Consider the following 24,160-nt stretch of genomic DNA (forward strand, 5'->3'; position numbering starts at 1 on the left):
GGATTAATTTCACTCTTTCTCTCTAAACATCCCAGTGTGTGGAAACTCTTAGATGGGCTTATAAAGGACATTGCACTTCAACATAAGGTTTATGCTGACAATCAGGCTGTCAACAATCTTGCATTTAGAAAGAAATACTTATTGTTGGCCCAAAGACTTGCTGCCAAAGTTAATACTTATGCAGCAAGCCCAAATAAGTTGATCTATCTCAGAGCAGTAGCTAACATTTTTAGCTCTGTCTGATCCTATGAGGAAACAATTTTTTATAAAAAAAAAATAAAATAAAAAAAAAATATAAAAAATAAAAAAAATAAAAAGATTTAAAAAAAAAAGAAAAGCCAAAAAAAATTTTTTAAATTAAAAACATCAAAAATGGCTTGCTATTATACTTGACCTCCTCGTGGTGCAAGCTGGATAAGACAGACAAAGTATAAAATCAAATGTAACTTTTTCAGATATATAGTCAAAATCAAATACCTATATTTTTAAAATCTTTAGAGGACAATTTATAAAAAAAATTTGGAAATAATTTGGAAAAAGAATTTTAAAAATAAAATCTTGGTTTTCTTTTAAATAAATAACTGAAAAAAAGGGAAAATGTTTTATTGTAAAATGAACCCATGTGGGAGGAATACAGTAGGAGGGATCCCGTGTGGGAGGAATCCCGTCGGAGGGATCCTGTGTGGGAGAAATCCTGTTTGGAAGGAATCCTGTGTGGGAGGAATACCATAGGAGGTATGTGACCTTCCACCCCCCCCTAAAAAAAAAAATTTTTTTTATTTTTTTTCTTCCTCCATTTTCAAATTTTAAACTTTTCATGGGGATGGGGTAACCTCCCACAACCCCCTGAAAAATTTTTCAATTTTTATTTTTTGCCATTTAAAATTTTTTTATATGAAAAAAAATTTTTAGGGGGTTGTTGGAGGTCCCCCACCCCAAAAAATTTTAAATCCACAAAAGAAAAATATTAAAAAAAAATTTTTTATGGGGGGTGGAAGGTCACCTTACCCCCAAAAAAGTGTGGGAGGTCACCCCAACCCCAAAAATTTAAAAATGAAAGAAAAAAAAATTTATGGAGGTGAGGGAGGTCACCCCAACCCCAAAAATTTATAAATAAAAAAAAAAATTGAATAAAAATTTTTTGGGGGGTGTGGGAGGTCACCCCACCCTCAACAAAATTGAAAATGGAAAAAAATAAAAATTTGAAAAATTTTTTTTTAGGGGGGTGTGGAAGGTTATCCCACCCCCAAAAATCTTAAAATGAAAAAAAAAAATTTGAAAAAAAATTTTTTGGGGGGGTGTGGAAGGTCAACCCCCCCAAAAAAATTTTAAAATGAAAAAAAAAAAATTTGAAAATTTTTTTTACGGGGGTGTGGAAGGACACCCCACCCTGAAAAATTGAAAATTGGAAAAAATTGAAACATTTTTAGGAGGAGTCCTGTGTGGGAGGAATACCGTGGGAGGTATCCTGTTTGGGAGGAATCCCGTGGGAGGGATCCCGTGTGGGAGGAATTCCGTGGGAGGTATCCCGTGTGGGAGGAATCCCGTGGGAGGTATCCCGTGTGGGAGGAATACCGTGGGAGGTATCCCGTGTGGGAGGAATTCCGTGGGAGGGATCCCGTGTGGGAGGAATACCGTGGGAGGTATCCCGTTTGGGAGGAATCCCGTGGGAGGGATCCCGTGTGGGAGGAATACCGTGGGAGGTATCCCGTTTGGGAGGAATCCCCTGGGAGGGATCCCGTGTGGGAGGAATTCCGTGGGAGGGATCCCGTGTGGGAGGAATACCGTGGGAGGTATCCCGTTTGGGAGGAATCCCGTGGGAGGGATCCCGTGTGGGAGGAATACCGTGGGAGGTATCCCGTTTGGGAGGAATCCCGTGGGAGGGATCCCGTGTGGGAGGAATTCTGTGGGAGGGATCCCGTGTGGGAGGAATACCGTGGGAGGTATCCCGTTTGGGAGGAATCCCGTGGGAGGGATCCCGTGTGGGAGGAATACCGTGGGAGGTATCCCGTTTGGGAGGAATCCCGTGGGAGGAATCCCGTGGGAGGTATCCCGGTTGGGAGGAATCCCGTGTGGGAGGAGTCCCGTGTGGGAGGAATACCGTGGGAGGGATCCCGTTGGGAGGAATCCAGTGGGAGGAATCCCGTGGGGAGGAATCCCGTGACTACCGCGGTAAATCATTTTTAAAAATTACCAAATCTTTGTCTTTTGAAGAATGACCGACAGACTGACGGTTCAAAAAAATCATATAGTGAATTCTCACCCTTAATTTCAGCCGTCTATCTTAAATTGTAGCCGAAAAAAAACACGAATCTAAATGATATACTAAGTTGAAATTAAAACGTTTTCGCTTCGTTGGCTCAACAACTTTGGAGACTTTTATGGAAAATTGATTGGTTGGTTTATTAAGTTGAATGTCCGAACGTTTTAATTTCTAATTGTAATCTATAAAAGGGGTAATTTTAGGTATGGGATGTACATAAATTAATCGGCCATTGTCTTGTCCCTTTAGATACCTGATAGTTACAATAAGTTTAGATAATTAATTGGACATACAGACATACTTAATATTGCCTATAGAGAAGCTATGCAACATCAACAAAAATAATTTCATGTCAAGTGCAATATAGCAATGAACATTTTTAAAGAATAATTTCTTGGCTTGACTTATGATATGGTGGTAGGAGGGAATATCAGGCATCTAAAGGGATAAGACATTGGCTGATAAATTGACATCCTCAATGATAATTCACAAAATTACCCCTTCTGTAGATTACAAATAGTGGGTGAAACGTTCAGACACTCAACTTAATGAAACAACCAATCAATGTCCCCAAGGTTGTTAAGCCAACGAAAACATTATTAAAAGACTTTGGGGACTAGTGTAATAAACAGCTCAATGTCCCCATCTCTCCCTGAGGGAATATATATACATGGAGGGGATATTTTAGCTACAGTTATTGACTAAACTTCAATTTTATTCAGGACAAAGTCATAGACAAAGTATTTTATAGATTGCAATTTTTTTAAATAATAAGAAAGTAAATAAGTAGTTGTTTATAGTTGATTTGTAAAATGACGTCTTACAATACAAATGACCAATGATATGGCAATACACAGACTAAATTGCCAATGGCAGGCCAATGACGTCATTTTTTTTTTAAAAAGCTTATAAAATAAGGTTGTTCAAGGCGTCGTTTGAGAGATATAAAGTTACTTAGAGGCTGATAAAAGGCTAATTTGTGAAGCTTTTATAGTGCCTATTTAAAAAAAAGATGATCGTTTCAAAAACTTTTGGCCGAAGTATTCCGAATGACGTCATATTAGAATATTTCAGTATTCTAATATGACGTCATTCGAGATATTTTGGCAAATGATTATTACTTTATCCCCTATTTTAAAGGCACTATAAAGAGCTTCAATGTTTAGCAGAAATTTGGACGGTTTCCCAAAATAAAATAAATTGAAAATTATAAGGAATTAGTTTTTCGTGTGCTTTTGCTTATAAAATTTTAGATAAGGTTATTTACTAAGTATATTTGCGATAACTTTTATTTAATGAAATCTTCCAATTTTTAACCTGTACAAAACGGCCTGCTTAATTGCTTCAAGATCCATGTCAGATCTATATAGGAAATAAATGTCTATAAACAAGCTCAAGTTTTCCAAGGAATATTCGTTAAAAACTTATAGTGCTCCAATAATCCATAATAAACTCTCATTGCCCAGAACGATAAGACCCATTATTTCACTTTATTAAAAATAAATTCATTTTTTTTATTTCATGTTGCTATTTACATTATAATGAAGTATTTAATTTCTAATCATAAAAAAGAAAATTTAAATTTATGATATAATAAATTTAAGAAAACTCTGTTTTAAAAGAATTCGATTGTGGCGACACTTTGTGTGTTCAAATATTGAACTAAAATTGTAATCATATAATAAACCCTTTAGTGATGGTAATGTAAAGAAAAAAATATAATTTAAAAGGTCTTTTTAAGATCATTTAAATTATTAAATATTTACTTCCGTTTAAATAGTAATGCCGGGTGAGGAAAATAGAGTTATTGAGAAATATAAATGCATATAGAAAACTAGCCAATAGGGAGATAGTTATATCGAGCCAACTCTAGTATTTGATACCAGGTAGCCCAGCAGAATAGGACCACCGCGCCGAAGCGATTAAGCAAAAAAAAGAACACTTTTATTTTCAAATTATCTATAAACAAAAAAGGGATGGCTTATGTGTTCTGTTTATTATAGGAATCTAGAAATATCAAGATAAAACTAAGATAAACAACGATAAAAAAAAAGATGAATTTCTAGGGAAGTAAGAACAAATTTTCTATAAGTAGCGCAGCAATATCTATAATACAAAGTAGCTTGATGTCTGTCCGTCTGTCTGTCCCTTAAGATCTCGGTAACCACTGAACCGATCGGATTCTACTCTTTAGGGTATATATCTATTGGTCCTGTGGTGGTTTTAGGCTATTTTCGTGGGGGGTGGGACACCCCCAACCACCCAAAAAACTAAAAATCCCCCACCTATTTTTTTTTTTTTTTTTAATTAGAAAGTAGTGGGAGCACCATAGTGGGGGTACTTAATTTTTTTTAACAGAAAGTATTGGGGGTACCTTATTTTTTTTTTAATTACCTCTTGGGGCAAAGCCCCTAGAGGCTAGGGGCGAAGCCGCTAGTAATATAATAAATTAGTTTACAAGAAAGATATAACAACTAGTTGACGTTCTTTCCTATATAAAATTACTAGCGGTTACGCCCCTAGAGGTAGCTATGGGCATTTGATGGAATGGGGGGGGGGGGGGGCTCGACCATAGATTTTAAGCCTTCCCTGGAATAATATTGCTCCATTGGTTAGCGAAATTCTTTGTTACACACAAACACACCTAACGACATCATTTAACTTTTAAATAAGGTTTTACTACAAACATAACGAAAAAATATATAAAAAAAAATGTATCCATTTTTATTTAGTCTATGAAACCATCAATATAAAACTCTTTTACCAAAGCAAATAATTAAAAATTATATAATACATGTAAATGACATATTTAACAAAGTATATTTATTTCTTTATTCGTCTAGTTTTCTTTATAAATAGTCAAGATTTTTTCTGTCTAACCAAGAAATTCTAATTCAATTTAGTCTATGAAACCATCAATATAAAACTTTTTTACCAAAGCAAATAATTAAAAATTATATAATACATGTAAATGATATATTCAACAGTGTATCTTTCCATAATTTTGTTTATTTTTCTTAATATCTATCTATTCCATTCGTCTATTTTTCTGGATTTTTGTTTGTCTTTATTGCCTTTATAATCAAGAAAGTCCAATGGTAGATGGGGAGGTGAGGTTATATGGGAGTAAAGATTTTTTTTTCCAAATGCCTCCTCCCCTCCCGGCCCTCCTCTCATATGGAATTCTTATCCCAAAAATGGCGTTGCTTAAACTTACAAAAAAATTTGCCCTTTGCGTTAAGGTTCAAAGCCCTTAGTTTTACCAAATATATTAACAATAAGACATCGGGGGGTGTAATTAGCTCCCCCCCCCTCTCACGTGAAAATTTTGTAGATGTATCTAAATCATATATTTCACAGGCCCAACTTTTTCCTTGTAAAATTTTTATATAATTGACATTTGGACAGGGCCAGAGGCTGCTATTCAGCCATTTAATTCCATCTGAAACTGCCGGAGACTAAATTTTTTGTTGGAGTAAAGTTGGAGTAAAACTTGTTTTTGTATAACTAAATGGAAGTGGGTAAGAATAGGAGAAAAAAGATAAGGGGTTTGAAGGAAAAATTTCACTTAGAATTGTTTGTCAGAATCACATTCCCTTGATGATGTAAGTATTAGTGCAAAAAATGGGGACGAATTTCAAATTGATTTGACGGGGCTGGTTTTTTTACGTCACAAGTGAAGGGAAAACCCCATCTCTTTTCTAAGGAGTTTCTTTCCCCTTCCCTTTTCTTTCCCTTCACTTTTGACGTAAAAAAATCAGCCCCATCAAATCAATTTGAGATTCGTCCCCATTTTTTGCACCAATACTTACAGCATCATTCCCTTTTTCCTGGCAAGGGATCTTAAGGGATTAGCCAATGGTCGATAAATTGATATACATCCCTATTGATGATAAACAACATTCCCATAGGCGTCCAAGGGGGGGGGGTAATGGGCCATTTGGCACCCCCAAACGATTTTGGGGGTGCCGTAGGCACCCCCAAAATTTTGTGAACAATACCCCCCCCAAAAAAAAAGCTTGGACGCCCCTGAACATTCCCCTTTATTAGATGAACCCAGTAATAGTGTCGGACTGATTATGACGTAAAAAAAATTAGCCAATGAGAGGCCATTATTGACTAATGGTAAAATTTATAGTGGCCTCTCATTGGCTAATTATTTTTTTTACGTCATAATCAGTCCGACACTTTTACTGGGTTTACGCATAAGATAACGTTGTTATAAAACTGGGTACCAGTGTAATTTACAGTGCAATGTTTTTTCCCTCCCTGGCAATAAATACTTTTCTCGTATTCATTCGAATCCGGCGGATAGGAACCAGTTCTCATCCATAAGAAAAAACTATGTCTAGCACCGAATTATATCCAGCTTTCTACGAATATAAAAATGTACAATCAGAAGATTAAAGCCAGTTTTTTAGCACGTGCCTTCGTTACCTCGGGACTAAAAAAACTAGTTTTGATCTTATAATTGTACATTCTATATCCGCGGAAAGCTGTTTATAATACGATGCAATAAATACTTTTCCTACACTTGGCTACATTCCTCTAGGGGCTTCGTCACAACAAGATGAAGGTTTAAAAAATTTAGCTTTCTATAATACAAACTAGAATGATGTCTGTCCGTCTGTCTGTCCATCTGTCTGTCCGTCCCTAAGATCTCGATAACCACTGAACCGATTGGATTCTACTCTTCAGGGAATATACCTACTGGTCCTGTGGTGGTTTTAGGCTATTTTCTTGAGGGGTGGGACACCCCTAACCCCCCCAAAAAGAAAACAAAAATCCCCCCATTTTTTTTCTTGCTGAAGATTACCTTGGTCCTTTTCGAATTTCGCCATTTTTTTGTCACCTTTTGGGGCAAAGCCCCTAGAGACTAGGGGCGAAGCCGCTAGTTTATATATATAGGGGGAGATGTTGGACTTTAATTAATAATGATACCCAAAGTTTTATTAACACGTCGCTTTATAAACTTTTGGTACTAGCAGTAACCAAACTTTAAATAATTTAAATTTGCAGCACAGGTAATTTTGTTTATCACCCTTGGGTATGTACAATGTACATAGATCAATTAATCGTCCAATGTCCTATCCCCTAAGATCCCTGATAAAATACCCAATTTTGAAAGCGAAGCTTTTCTATAATTAGGGTCGGTCCGTCCGTCCGTACGTCCGTCCGTCCGTAACGGATAGCCTTTTTCGTTAATTTAGGCATTTTAGAATTGTCCTATCGATTTCAAACTTTGCATGGTGATTCCTATAGTAATTAGGTACGATTTAAAAAGCGTAGCAACTCTTTAATCATTACCAGAATGTCCGTACGTCCATTATAAACATGTCGATTTTTTTTACTTTTTCAACAACAAATTTTCATTTGATCTAATCATCCGATTGATCTGATTTTTGGTACATTAATTCATGGGACAACAAAGTATAATGTTATAAGCGAAGCAACTCTATAATCAAGTCCTAAATGTAAGTATGTTCATAATCATTATCCTGTATCAAGCAGTTTTTCAACAAATTTACTTACAATTTTGGTTCGACTCTTATACATTTATATTTTGATTATTCAGTTTTGACACTATACAAATGTTAATGTCCGTTTGTGCTACCGTTTCAGTGCTTCGCTTTATGGATGTTGTCATCCTTGTTTTAAATACGACTTGGATGCCAAATACACGCTTTCTTAGTTAAAATATGACAAGAATGACAACATCCATAAAAGCGAAGCTCTGAATTGGTATGAGAGACGAACATTAACTCTTGTAGAGTGTCAGAAATGAATATATAAAATTTTGATATATTTTGACAAAATTATACGTAAATTTGTTACAAAACTTCTTAAATACAAAAGGACATACTGACATTTTTAGGACTTGATTATAGAGATGCTTTGCATGAAATATTGTACTTTAAAAATCAGATTAATCGGATGATTTTATCACATAGAAAATTGTTGTTAAAAAAGTAAAAAAATCAACTTGTATAAAATGGACGTACGGACATTCTGGTAACGATTATAGAGTTGCTTTCTAAATCCTACCTAACTACTACAGGAATCACCGTGCAAAGTTTAAAATCGATAGAACAATTCTAACATGCCTAAATTAACGAAAAAAGCTATCCGTTACAGACGTACGTACGGACGGACGGATGGACCAACCCTAATTACAGAAAAGCTTTGCTTTTAAAAATTTTAGATTCTCTAACTATCCATTTGAAAAAGTGAAAATCTAGAACTTTTGTAATAATAGGAAATAACTTTTCTTCAACTTAAATCTATCAAAAACAAAGATACTGACAAATTTTCTAAAAGTATTTTTCAGAGGAGTTGAGGGGACATTGAAATGTTAATTATACTGGTACCCAAAGTTTATTAAGAGCATAAGGGTGGGAATCAGTCTTTCTCAATTTCTTATCTGTTGACCAAGGATCTAAAGGTATCAGATAATGACCGATAAATCGATTAACATCCCCAATTGTAATAAAAACAAAATTACCCCTTCTATAAATTATAATCAGTGGTTGAAACGTTTTGACACTCCACTTAACGAACCAACCAATCAAATTCGGTAGAAATCCCCAAAGCTGGTATTTTATGACAAATTTAATTTATGACAAATGTACCTTTATGACAAATGTACATTTATGGCAAACGTACCTTTATGACAAATGTACCTTTATGACAAATGTTTCTTTGACAAGTGTACCTTTTATGACAAACGTACCTTTATGACAAATGTAATTTATGACAAAGGTACCTTTATGACAAAGGTACCTTTATGACAAAGGTACCTTTATGACAAATGTATTTTATGACAAACGTACATTTATGACAAATTTAATTTATGACAAAGGTACCTTTATGACAAATGTACCTTTATGACAAACATACTTTTATGACAAATGTAATTTATGACAAAGGTACCTTTATGACAAATGTACCTTTATGACAAACGTACCTTTATGACAAATGTACCTTTATGACAAATGTTTCTTTGACAAATGTATTTATGACAAGTGTACCTTTATGACAAATGTATTTGTGACAAATATATTTATGACAAGTGTATTTATGACAAAAATTAAGGAGCCACAATTCCTCTCCAGCACGCTCTTGCAATGTATTTATCGACAAAATATAAATTTTTTGGCTGGCGGAAATAGTTATTTTTTTCGTATCGTGTCATATCCAGCTTTCCGCGGATATCTAAAATGAAAAATTATTTTTCTGAATACATTGCCTTATTCCCAATCAATAGTTTTCCTTCTGAAGTAGACACATCTGATGTTATAGGGATAGGATAATGGAAAGAAAATTCCTCCTGCCTAATATAATTTTGGGTAAAATTCTGCACTTTGCAGCTTGTAATAATAAATATAGAATAGATATACGTGGATTTTATGACAAGGAAAAAATTGTCGTCAATTTTGTTTGCTAACATAGACATTGTTTATTGAACAGTTCGTTTATCCAGTTGGAGATGAGGGGATGGGGGGATCGTTTTTTAAGCCAGCTGCAAGTTTATTAGAGTATATGTATGATACTCTGGTGTAAGATACAAGTAATATTATATCCATTATTATAAATAGCTGGGGGAAAGATTAATCTAATTGTCTAATCCCTTCTTTAAAAATATTTGAGGAAAAAAGCAAATTTAGGATTATATAATCTTATTAGTAAGATTTTGTACGAGGTACTATAAATCTATGTGTCTGTCTGTACCGAAGGATCGTTGTGCTGGTTTTAGGCTAGTTACATCCACTAAAGAACAAGTAGGGAAGAAAGGTCCATTGGACTGTAATTTATGTAATCCGTTCTCCTTTTGGTACTTTTGTTAAATCTTAATTGGTTGATTAATGGTCCAAACTTTCCTATTAATAATTTTAATCTACCGAAGGGATTATTTTGTTCACCATAATTGGGTATGTACAATAGGATATACAAGTTGGAAGGAATTTTAATGTTAGGGGGAGATTTGAAATCTGCATCAAATTTTAAGGATTTTTTATAAAATTCGTTTTTTCTATAATTCTTAATCTAATAGCGGAAATACAATTTAAGATAATTAATTTTGACCAATAGGATAGGTGGATTAGAAACTACCTGCGCTCTAATTGGGTGAATGATGTGCGACACTTAAGCTTCTCGAATCAGAGCTCAGATAGTTCTCAATCCACCAATCACAGATGTCAAAATTAATTGACTTGAATTGTATTTCCGCTTCTAGATAAAGAATTATAAAAAAAAACGAATTTTATAAAAAAAAAATCCTTAAAATTTGATGCAGATTTCAAATCTCCCCCTAACATTAAAATTCCTTCCAACTTGTATATCCTAATGTACAATGATATCATTTTGTCGTTCATTGTCTTATCCCTTAAGACGGATATTAGATAAAATTAATTTGGATTAAATTTTAATTTAGGTTTTTCTGACACTCTGATTCTTGTTAAGGATGTAGTATATTAGTCTAAATTGGCAGTAACAAAGTGTTATTGTCTGTAAGATTTTATAGGCCTGTCGGTCCTTTCCCACAAAGTGCATATCGAGCAATAAAACTCACCCCCCCCCCACATTTTATTTGAAATAAAATGAAAATTAGATCCCTAACCAATATAAAGGGGCCCAATCATACGGGACCCGACTACCCGGTACACATTGAACCTAACCTGAGTTGCCCCTCCCCACAATTTCAATTTATTTTAAAAACATAGGTGAAGGTTTTTTATTGCTAAACAAGACAATTTTGGGAAAATTACCCGCCTGTCTAAAAGATCCACTGTTAAGCTTCAAATATACTGTTGACACACGACCGTTTGGAAATAAATAAAAGTGGTCATAGTTGGCAGAAAGGAATGGGACATTGGGCTCTTTATAGCAATGGTCTCCAAAGTTTTAAGATAATGTTTTCTTATTCGTGGCTTAACAATCTTCGGTACTTGCATTGAATTTTGGTTGGTTGGTTAATTAAGCTGAGTGTTCAAACCTTTTAACCACTTATTGTAAACTACAGAATTGGTAATTTTGTATATCATCGGCCATTGTCTTATCCCTTTATATCTCTAACACCATAAATGAGAGTCTTGTGTTAATACAACAACAGCATAAACGTTTAACGTGGATTAAAAATGCCACAAAAGTAAGATAAAATAAATGGGGAATGATTAGAGATTTAATTGGATGGAATCATAAAAAAAACTTCCTTCTCCAAATTATAGACAGAACAAGGATGACAACATCCATAAAAGCGAAGCACTGAAACGATAGGACAAACGGACATTAACACTTGTATAGTGTCAGAACTGAATAACCAGAATAAAAATATATTAGTCTAAGCATATTAATTGTAAGTAAATTTGTTGAAAAATTGCTTGGTGCAGGAAAATGTTTAAGGACATACTTACATTTTTAGGACTTGATTATAGAGTTGCTTCGCTTATAATAACTTACTTTGTTGTCCCAGGAATCAGTATACCAAAAATCAGATCAATCGGATAATTAGATCAAATAAAAATTTGTTGTTCAAAAAGTGAAAAAATCAATATGTTTAAAATGAACGTACGGACATTTTGGTAATGATTATAGAGATGCTACGCTTCCCAAATCGTACCTAACTACTAAAAGAATCACCATGCAAAATTTGAAATCGATAGGACAATTCTAATATGCCTAAATTAACGAAAAAAGCTATCCGTTACGGACGGACGGACGTACGGACGGACCTACCCTAATTATAGAAAAGCTTCGCTTTAAAAAATTGGAATAATCCATTATTTGGAAAGGAAGATAACTATAACCGCCGCCCCCTCCCCCCCCGGCCCCCTCTCCCCTTTTTATGTTTAATATGACAATTATATCCACATGTAGCGAAGCAGAAACAAACTAAAAAAACATGCAATAATAGTTATTTCTCGTTATTATATCCATCTTTCCGCGGATATAGGATGTAAAATTATAAGATTAAAACCAGTTTTTTTTAGACCCGAGGTGCCTAAGGCACGGGCTAAAAAAACTTTTTTTACTCTTATGATTCTAATTTTTTATATTCGTAGAAAGCTGGATATAATACGATGCTAGACATAGTTTTTTCGTATGGATGAGAACCGGATCCTATCCACCGGAATTGAATGAAAACGAGAAAAGTGTTTTTATAGACATATTATGGATATTCCATTGTTCTTTGACATATATTGTTAATGGCGAGCGTTTTTTTGACCCATAGTTACCTAACCTCAAAGAAAAGTATTTTATATAGTGATATAACTTTTGACCTAATTTTTTTTCTTTTTTTTTGAGTTCTTCTGAATGGTTTAGTTAGAACCATGGAAAACCAATTTACAAATTGTTATAATTTATATTAAGGTAATCTCGAGTTTAGTCAGAGAGAGAGAGAGGGAACAATGGGCTGTTAATTACACTAGTCCCCAAAGTTTTAAAATGACGTTTTCTTTGTTGGTTTAACAACATTGGGAATTTTAGTGAATTTTGATTAGTTGATTGTTCAAACGTTTCAACTACTAATTTTAATCAACAGAAGGGGTAATTGTGTTTAATATCATTTGGGGATGTACATTAATTTCTCGGCCATTGTCTTACCCCTGGGTTTTGTTTGGATTAATTTATGTCTTTCCATTTAGTTTATAAATCTTTATACAAGGATGAGGGGTATCATAAATAGCGAAAAATTAATATATTGTCTATTTGTATGTTTTATTTAATGCTATCAAGTTATTTCTCGTATTCATTCGAATCCGGTGGATAGAAACCGGTTCTCATCCATACGATAAAACTATGTCTAGCATCGTATTATATCCAGTTTTCTACGAATATAAAAATGCACAATAATAAGATTAAAACCGAAGGCACGGGCTAAAAACTGGTTTTAATCTCATTATTGTACATTCTATATCCGCGGAAAGCCGTTTATAATACGATGCGAGAAATAACTATTATCGCATCGTGTTATAGACACCATTTCAGATTTTTTTCTTTATAATTGGTAGAAAATTGTCTAGAATATGATACGATACATGATTTTTCAGTATGTATTAGAACAGGTTCTACTCCATGCAGCCATCGGTTTCGAAGCCATACTGGAAAAAGACTGTCTGTATTTGACTTTTTGCTGCAAGTAAGCAATATTTGAGCAATTTTCCATTGTAATTCTACATTCAAATAATAGCGGTTTCCCTCAGAGTACCAATTCGATCACAGAAATCAATCATTGTTTGTGGTGTATATACATGAATTTAACATCCATTGTCTTAACCCTTAAGATCCATAAAAAAAACCATTGAGTTACCCTTTATCTCTGATATTAAAAGTTTTAAAATTGTTTAGTCTGGAATCTTTTAGATATATATGGGTGTCTTTTCCTTTAGTAGAACAGCATCGCTGCAACTTTGCTTCTTGGTTTCTATGCATTTATAAGGACCAGTTAAATGTCTTTTAAAAATAAGGGGAGAGTGCTTTATATGCACTTTATGAGATTAAAACCAGTTTTTTTAGCCCGTGCCTTCGGTTTTAATCTTATGATTGTACATTTTTATATTCATAGAAAGCTGGATATAATACGATGCTAGACATAGTTTTTTCGTATGGATGAGAACCGGTTCCTATCCACCGGATTGGAATGAATACGAGAAAAATATTTCAAAATTCAAATTCATTTGCGGGGGGGGGGGAGTCTTTATATGATATAGACAATGACGTCCAAGCCTTTTATATTTTTTTTTTTGGGGGGGGGGGTAAAAAAACTCCAAAATTTTTAAATTATTTTTTTTTTTTTTTTTTTGGGGGGGGGTTATAACCCCTTTCCCACCCCTTTACCACCCATTGTGAGGGCATTACAGTATTTCATTCACTGCTATATCTCTGATATTTGAACCCACTTACCTTTAACTGGTCGATCAGTATTGTTATTGTAAGTCAACACCATTGTAATTTCTATAAACAATTTTAATATTTCTATAAATAAATTATTAAAAGAGGCGGCAAAAAACTGTATGTAGCCGTTGTCTGTTTTTGCCTGTTTAGAGTATCCAAGAGAAATAATAAGTTGCTGTACCGACTGTTGACACAAAAGACCTAATTTCAAAAGATGTAATCACCAAAGACTAAAAACAGAAGATCTCATCCTAAAAAAAAGATCTAAAAGACTTAATCCTACATATTAATTTTGTGCATATCCAATAATCTTTGCACAATTTTATAATCAATAATCTTAACCTAACTCATCTTATTTTTTTCGGATTAGGTCTCTTGTAGGATTCAGTCTTCTAAGGTCTTTTACAGCAACGCTGTTTAACATAAAGAGATTTTTTTTAGTAATAGCTATTTCTTCTTTTACACACAGACAATCTTACAAGATAAAAAATACTTAGATTTATAGAACACAATTTGCACGTGCAATATACTAAAACACAAACAAAAAAAGTAACACTTTCTCCAAGGGGGAGATTGATATAAATGACTCTTATTTTTAACAAACACGGTCGTCAACCACTTGTTAGGGAGGGATTTTTAAACATGGTGTTTCAACAATGCAACAAAAAAGATTTTACACTGTAAATATTAATGATTTAGAATGCAACTGAATTGTAATACATAATATACAACTTTAAAGGCATATAAAAAAAAGATAAACTGGGGTTCTCCTTAAAGTCCCTTGAGAGCACAGAACCAACCTTTTCCTACTATTTAAAATATTAGTGGCTTTGCCCCTAGCCTCTAGGGGCTTTGCCCCAAGAGGTGATAAAAAAAATTTTTGGCGAAATTCGTAAAAGGACCAAGGAAATCTTCTGCAAAAAAAAGTACCAAGGAAATCTTTTGCAAAAAAAAATTAGAGGGGGAAATTTTCATTTTTTTGAGGGGTTGGGGGTGTCCCACCCCCCAAGAAAATAGCTTAAAACCACCACAGGACCGATAGTTCAGTGGTTACCGAGATCTTAAGCTTCAGATGGACGGACGGACAGACAGACGGGCAGACAGACAGACAGACATCAAGCTACTTTGTATTATAGATATTTGTTAAACAACTTAAAGGAAGCCTGCAAGAAATACCACGCTTTCACTGCTGAAAGACTGCCACAAGTAGACCAAATACCCCAAATTTGAAGCCTTTAGCTTCTATAACAAAAAAGTTCTAGGCATTTTAAAATGACATATTATATACAATGAAAATTTTGAAAGAATTGCAATGCTCATGTTGAAAACTTTGAAATTAAACTACGTGGCCTAGAAACAAAATTATAAGCTTATTTTTGTCATAAATTTAGGTTTCCAGTAACTAATTATATTTTTACAATTAAAATACTCATTTTTATAGTCAAAATCATTAAAAAAATTAAGTTTTACTTGCGTTGTACCGAATGTACTGTAGCCAATGAGAAGGCTGAATCAGCTTAACAACCAATCACAGCTAAGCTTGTATTAGTTTACCCCTTTGTTTCCGCTATGATTTTCGTTTAAAAATGCAATTTAAATCAAATTTTTTTCATAGATTTTGACTATAAAATGTGGTGTTTTTATTGTAAAAATGTAATCAGTTACAGGCAATCTAAGTTTCTGACAAAGATAAGGTTATAATTTTGTGTCTAGGCGACGTAATTTAATATTGTTTTTTTCTTTTATGAGCATTGGAAATCTTTCAAAAATTCCATTGTGCATAAAATGCTATTTTGAAACGCCTAGAACTTTTTTGTTATTGGAGCTGAAGGCTTTAAATTTTGGGTATTGGGTCTTCTTGTGGCAGTCTTTCAGCAGTTAAAGCGTGTTTTTTCTTGCAGGCGTCCTTTAACCTATTCGATAAAAAGCAAAAACGCAACTCCCCACCCACCCATATTTTCAATTTATTTTAAAATATTGAGGCGGGGGGAAGTTTCTGTGGTCAATTACGCACTTTGATGCAAACCGCCAATAAACTTGATTAAAATCTTTAGTATGTAGTAAAACTCCAAAACCATAAGTAGGGTTTACAAATTGTTTAACAATTTACTGTCCTTTTCTCATAATTCTGATATAACATTAAAACATCATTTCTTTTTGTTTTGTAGTTTGCTAAATGTTCCCTTTTAATACTTTGTTTCCCTGTTAGATTCCCTAAACTATCCCTTCATTCAGGGTGTGGATAATAATTAGCTTAATTTGAAATAGCAAATTATTGTATTTTTTTAAAAGTCAGTAAGTCTGTATATTCTTACGTAATGGAAAGATCTGTAAATTGAGCATGTTAGAATTACCATATCAATTTTAAACTTTGCAAGATTATTCCTGTATAATTTAGACCTACATGTCCATTTAAAACAAGCTGATTTTTAGCTTTTTTGAACGATAAAATCATCTTATTTATCAGATTTTAAGAACAATGATTCCTAGGACAACAAGGTAAAATATTGTAAGTGAAGCATTTCATTAATCTATTCCTAAAAATGTAAGTAGGTCCTTAAACATAATCATGATTGTGCAGAATTTTGCATCAAATGTCTATACAATTTTGTTTAGACTTAATGTTCTGCTTATTAAGTTTTTACACCCAAAAATATTATATAATAAAATATTTAAAGTACTTTCCTAATATATTGACTGTCATGTTTACACCTGAATATTATGCATTCTATTTCTCTAGAACTGGCATATTTACACCTGTATAATACAGAATATTATAGCTGTTTTAATTGGCGTAATATACCCACACTTTTCTATAAAGTTAAGACTTTATTCCATTTTCTCTAGAACTGGCATATTTTCACCTGAAAATTATATAATTTTATAGCTGTTTAAATTGGCGTAATATACCCACACTTATCCATAAAGTTAAGAATATGCTCCATTTTCTCTAGAACTGGCATATTTATACCTGTATATTACAGAATTTGTAGCTGTCTCTATTTAGCATTTTATACCCACACTTTTCTATAAAGTTTAGACTATGTATTCCATTTTCTATCAACCTGGCATGTTTACACCTGTTTATTACAGAATTTTATAGCTGTTTTAATTTAGCATTTTAAACCCACATTTATCTATAAAGTTAAGAATATGCTCTATTTTCTCTAGAACTGGCACATTTACACCTGTATATTATATAATTGTATAGCTGTTTTAATTGGCATAATATACCCACACTTTTCTATAAAGTTAAGAATATGTATTTGATTTTCTAACAACCTGGCATGTTTACACCTGTATATAAGTTAAGACTTTATTCTATATTCTCTAGAACTGGCATATTTACACCTGTATATTACAGAATTTTATAGCTGTTTTTATTTAGCATTTTAAACCCACATTTATCTATAAAGTTAAGAATATGCTCTATTTTCTCTAGAACTGGCACATTTACACCTGTATATTATATAATTGTATAGCTGTTTTAATTGGCATAATATACCCACACTTTTCTATAAAGTTAAGAATATGTATTTGATTTTCTAACAACCTGGCATGTTTACACCTGTATATTACAGAATTTAATAGCTGTTTTAATTGGCGTAATATACCCACACTTTTCTATAAAGTTAAGACTATGTATTCCATTTTCTCTAGAACTGGCATATTTACACCTGTATATTACAGAATTTAATAGCTGTTTTATTTGGTGTAATATACCCACACTTTTCAATAAAGTTTAGACTATGTATTCCATTTTCTATCAACCTGGCATGTTTACACCTGTTTATTACAGAATTTTATAGCTGTTTTAATTGGCGTAATATACCCACACTTTTCAATAAAGTTTAGACTATGTATTCCATTTTCTATCAACCTGGCATGTTTACACCTGTATAATACATAATTTTATAGCTGTTTTAATTGGCGAAATATACCCACACTTTCCTATAGAGTTAAGACTTTATTCCATTTTCTCTAGAACTGGCATATTTACACCTGTATATTATAGAATTAAATAGCTGTTTTAATTAGCGTAATATACCCACACTATAAAGTTAAGACTTTATTCCATTTTCTAACAACCTGGCATGTTTACACCTGTTTATTACAGAATTTTATAGCTGTTTTTATTTAGCATTTAATACCCAAACTTTTTCATAAAGTTTAGACTATGTATTCCATTTTCTATCAATCTGGCATATTTACACCTGTATTATACATAATTTTATAGCTGTTTTAATTGGCGTAATATACCTACACTTTTCTATAATGTTAAGACTTTATTCCATTTTCTCTAGAACTGGCATATTTACACCTGTATATTTGTTACTATTTAGCATTTTGTACCCATATGATTCTATAAAGTTAAGACTGTATTCCATTTTCTATCAACTAGGCATGTTTACACCTGTATATATTATATAATTTCATAGAAGTTTTATTTAGCGTAATTTACCCAAACTTTTCTATAAAGTTAAGACTTTATTCCATTTTCTCTAGAACTAGAATGATGACACCTCTATACATGTACTTCAGTAGGGGCGTTAGAATACATTTTAGGTGAAACATGGCAACCAAAAAAAATTATGGGATGGTTGTATTTCAGGTGTCATTTCGTTCACTGTTCCTATACGAAGCTTTACTCTATTTCAGTATGGCTTTGAACCAGTTCTAATCCAGCAGATTTCAAAGCCATCCTGGACAAAAATGTAAAAATTCCAGGTAGAACGCCAGTACAGATTCATGCTCTAGCACTGAATAAAAGACATAGGAGACATTGCCCTATTACTTGCTGATTAGAGCTTAATACATCATCAATTGAGAATGTATGCGATATATTATATATCCTATAAAATAAAGTAGTAAGGTGTTTATTTGGTTGTGGGGAAAAAGGTGGGTCCGGCTTTCTGGCATATCTCAAATTTGGCGAACTTAAAACTTTGCAACGCCTAGATAGAAATTATTTTTTTCTATTTAGAATATTTACATTCTATATTTAAATGCACTAAAAATTATTAAAGGATTATTATTTTGTATATCAAAAACATTAATTTGATTTTAAAAATTAGCGGTTGTATCGGAGACAACTTCGCAGGAAACTAAATAACATTCGTGTTACATCTAGGATGACTTTAGAGTTTAAGTTTTAGTAGCGAATTTACTCTATGTTTAACCCTAAACGGTCGGTACCCTTTCTGGACCTTAATAGGTTTGGGGGGGGGGGGGCGTTGAAGTTCCCCCCTATTAAACAAACATCCTGTTATTTTCTTATGAGGATTGCTAAATATTCTTTTTAAAAGCGAAGCTTTTTTATAATTAGGGTCGGTCCGTCCGTCCGTCCGTCCGTAACGGATAGCTTTTTTCGTTAATTTAGGCATGTTAGAATTGTCCTATCGATTTTAAATTTTGAATGGTGATTCCTTTAATAGTTAGGTACGATTTAGAAAGCGTAGCAACTCTATAACCATTACCAAAATGTCCGTACATCCATTTTAAACATGTTGATTTTTTTACTTTTTTAACAACAAATTTTTTGTGATCTAATCATCCGATTGATCTGATTTTTGGTGTATTAATTCCTGGGACAACAAACTATAATGTTATAAGCGAAGAAACTCTATAATCAAGTCCTTAAAAATGTAAGTATGTCCATAAACACTATCCTGTATTTAGCAGTTTTTCAACAAATTAAATGTTGACAAAGAATTTTAGCCTTCTATCTTAAATGGCAGCTTAGAAAATCACATTTTCCCAAAAGTATTATCGACTGACAGAATGATGGACAGACTGACAGACAGATGGACAGACATCTCAATATCTCTAAAATTAAGCTCAGAGCCTAAATTTTTAATGTTTGTGGGGTCTTTTGCTCAACTAGCTCCTAAAAGGAAATTCCCAATATGAATTCTGTATTGATTACTTAGTACGGTTATGTTAAGAAAGTTTTCTGGAAAAAATCATCTCAATATTTCTAAAAATAAGCTCAGAACTTAATTTTTTAGTGTTTGGGGGTCTTATGCTCCACTAGCCCCTAGAAGGAAAGTCTCAAAATGAAATCTGTAATGATTACTTAATTGGTTATGTTAAGAAAGTTTTCTGAAAAAAAATCATCTCAATATCTTTAAAAATAAGCTTAGAACTAAAATTTCTACTGTTTGGGAGTCTTTTGCTCCACTAGCCCGTAGAGGGAAAGTCTCAAAATGAAATCTGTAATGTTTACTTAGTTTGGTTATGTTAAAAAAGTTTTCTGGAAAAAGAAATCATCTCAATATCTCTAAAAATAAGCTCAGAACCTAAATTTTTAGTGTTTGGGGGGTTCTTTTGCCACACTAGCCCCTAGAGGGAAAGTCACAAAATTAAATTTTTAAAGTTTTATGGGTAGATCCAGTCATATAAGAGAGCTTACAAAAAGAATTAGGTTGATAACTAGAAAAAGAAGCCAGGGCAAAATTTGCTATTGAATTTCATTTCCTATAAGTGTATTAACTTCCCCCCTCCCCCCTTATTTCATTTTTTTTGCCAGCCGCTAAATATTAAAACAGCTGTAGAGCGGCCAATTCTAAAGCTATGATAACCAAAGTTTAGGACGAACTCTTAGTTTACATAACAAAAAAATATTTTTCTGACCATCGCCGAAAAACGGCAAATAACGGAAACCACCATTTTCGGCGTTTACGGCGGTTGCCGACACCAATTAAGTTTTTTATATGTTTATGATTACAGTAATAGACTACATACAAAATTGGCTGGTCTAGAGCTGTTTTGCTCCACTAGCCCCTAGAGGGAAAGTCCCAGGATGAAATCTGTAAGTGTACAAACTCCCACCTTAATTTTTTTTATGGAATATGGATATGATTATACATGAATTATAATAGAATTAACAAAATTTACCTATTATTGCCCTTTGGCGCATATCTTATTACAGACTTCCTCATTTGGCAACATCCATATAAGAAAACCTCTGAAACGTAGGACAAACGAACATAAACACTTGTAGCGTATCAGAACTTAATAAGAAGAATACTAAACACAGGTCTAAAAAAAATTTGAAGTAAAGTAAATTTGTTGCAATCTTCTTTAATACAGGAGAATTTTTAAGGACATTTTCAACTTATTTATAGAGATGATTTGCTTATAACAATGTACCTTGTTGTAATAGGAATCAGAATCCCAAAAATTAGCTGAATAAATAAAAAATCATCATGTTTCAGATGTACTTTCTAGTAACAATTATAAAGTTGCTACAATTCAAAAACCATACCTAATTATTATAGGAATCATTATACAAAGTTTGAAATTAATAGGACAATTCTAACCTGTTTAATTTAACCAGAAGAGCTAACTCTGCCAGAATAATAAACTTACATACAGACAGACAGACTTTAATTATATAAAAGCTTTGCTTTTAAAAAGCTGATATGAATTTACTCACTAACAGAATAATACTGATTAATTTTCCAATATTTTTCTCAATCAGAGTACACTTGAACAGAATATATTTGTTTTATTTTTGAATCGTTAACCATTTGAGGGTGAGGAGAAAGTTAAATGGCAGGAAAATGTTGGCAAATAAACTAATTTTTAAAAGCAAATCTACAATGCAACTCACTTTGTTTTTTCTCCCTGTTAATCTATCACTCTGTTTGAAATCCTATAAGGAAAATACCTAAAAAATATAAAAAAATTTAAAATAAATGTAGTAAAAAAGTTACATTAACCCTTTACAGTCGGGCCCCTTGACGCACCTTAATCGGTCGGGGGGTGGGGGGGGGGGCGTTCAACGCCCCCCTTATTATCTCAGTTCCTGTCAGAGCTAGAGGGCTAAATTTTTTTGTGCAAGTCCCCTGTTTGATAATGAATTTCCGACCTTTTATAAGTCTAAGTCAATTTTCGCTTCCTTCACCCTTTTATTTAACAACCTTTGTTTTTAGGTCTTTTTTTACTTAAAAATTTCAAACGGCTGTAATTTTCTTATTTTTGAAGCTAGAAGAAAATTTTTTTTCCAGAAAATGTTTATCTGTATGTAAATTTTACATTAGAGATATCAAAATATAAATTTCTGCGGCCGCAGCTGTACTTGGCAGCTGCAAGCCGCCGCAGTCGGCGGTAGGCGGGAAAACGGCGGCGGATCTTCATGAAATTTTAATATGTAATGTAGACATGTAAGAAAATCTTAAGTTTAAAATTTGAAGTCTCTAAGTCAAAAATTGCGGCCACAGGAGCCTTTTAAAGATTTCTGGAGACCTGGAGGATCAGGACCTGCAGGATCATACCTGGAACCTGAAAGTGACTTGAACACCTGTATTTTATATAAGGATGTACTACTAGAGGATTTTTTAGTATTTTGGTAGTCAAAAAAATATTTTTGCTCTTTACCTGGATGACCCTGCCAGGTTTGCTGGCATCCTGTGCCCTCCAGGATGGAGATATTAAAAAAATTCCAACTCTCAGTTATGTGTCATACCCATACTTAAAAAGTCAAGCAGTTTGGGCTCTTTATCTTTCACACACAGAAAATGAGATAGAAAAAACAGGATGGAAAAAATGGAAAATGAGATAGAAAAAACAGGATAGAAAAAAAAACGCCCCCACCCCCCGACCGTTAAGGGTTGACAGACATCTATATTATAGATAAAATTCGCCAACAATTTCAACTCCATTTATCCCTGCAAACATAATTTACATTAATGCGAATACATTCAAACACATGCGACGCATGTGAATTAATTGATACTTTATCTAAAGTCGCTTGTAATAAAAGATTTAAATATATCTATGTATATAAAATACATTAATATACAGATTTTTATTTTTGTTTAAGTTTTAATTATTGGTGGTGTTTAAACCACTTTTTTGAACAACGCCCCCATAAAACGTTTCCATGTATAAATTGAAGAAAAGTACATTAAGCTATTAAGTACATCGATAAAGTATTTTTTTTCTTCATAGTATTTAAATTAATTTTTGAAACAAACTTAGAAAAAAAGCTTTTGAGATTTTAATAATCATTAATTAATTCTTTAAAAAAAAAAATTAATTTAAATATCTGAAAATTTGCCGTTAGTTCTTAGTTGGTATAAAACAAATAATTTAGAGTAGCGGGGCTACTCTATTACTATTAATATTACAGAAATTTTAAATGAGTAGTAAGTAAATATCATAATATTAGCACCAGTTTTGTTAGCTCAGGCATTTGGAACCTTGTTTTCACTTATTATCCACGGAAAGATGTCTATAATACGATGTGGTAAATTACTCAGCTAAATTTATTTAGGATCTACAATATTTTGATATACATGATACAAAATATATTTTTTTTATTTAATGAAAAAAATATATTTCTTTTATTTCATGAAAAAAAAACATTTTCTACTTTTCATCCCTTTTGTCCTTGTTAACACAGTATAAATTTTGTACAGCAGAGAAAGAGTGGGCAATGACAATAGTCCCCAAAGTTTTAAATAACGTTTTCTTATTTATTAGCTTAACAATTTTGGGGATTGAGTCAATTTGAATTGGTTGCATCAATAGGTTGAGTGTTCACACTTTTTAACCACAAATTTTAATCTACATAAGGGGTTATTCTAAGTATCATCATCGGGGATGTATATTAATTTATCAGCCATTGTCTTATCCCTTTAGATCCATTACACTCACTACTGTATACAACTTCTAATTTAATTTGCTTTTGTGTATTGATAAAACAATATGCTTATGTGATAATATGCGGAAATGACCGCACACCGTTGAATTGGTCTTTTCCCCCCCAACTAATTTGTTTCACTACGCCTCCCACTGTATAAAAGTAGTCAGTAATTAAGAACGATAAATCATGAGATATTTGATCATGCACCTCATGCGTGGACCCACCATATTCCCCACAACCGTTTATTTATCTGTAGAGGAGGATTTTGCTAACTGATGATCAAATGCGGTTCTTATTTTTATAGGTCCTGGGAAGGTTTAAAGTTTTTTAAAAAATTATTTTCTCTTTTCTCT

At 33.0% G+C, this 24,160-nt stretch overlaps 1 protein-coding gene across 1 annotated transcript in view; it reads right to left on the bottom strand.

Moving 5' to 3' along the window:
* The window catches only part of LOC145325581 (uncharacterized), a 53,796-nt gene extending 39,585 nt beyond the window's left edge, over positions 1–14,211 (bottom strand). Inside the window, exon 1 of the mRNA XM_080168548.1 lies at positions 14,165–14,211. Within this exon, the coding sequence (XP_080024674.1) occupies positions 14,165–14,207 (43 nt within the window). The 5' untranslated portion in view covers positions 14,208–14,211. The remainder of the gene's footprint in view (positions 1–14,164) is intronic.
* Positions 14,212–24,160: the final 9,949 nt, after the last annotated feature.

Source organism: Acartia tonsa, chromosome 8 (assembly GCF_053477335.1).
Source record: "Acartia tonsa isolate MP-2025a chromosome 8, ASM5347733v1, whole genome shotgun sequence".
Classification (NCBI taxonomy): domain Eukaryota; kingdom Metazoa; phylum Arthropoda; class Copepoda; order Calanoida; family Acartiidae; genus Acartia; species Acartia tonsa.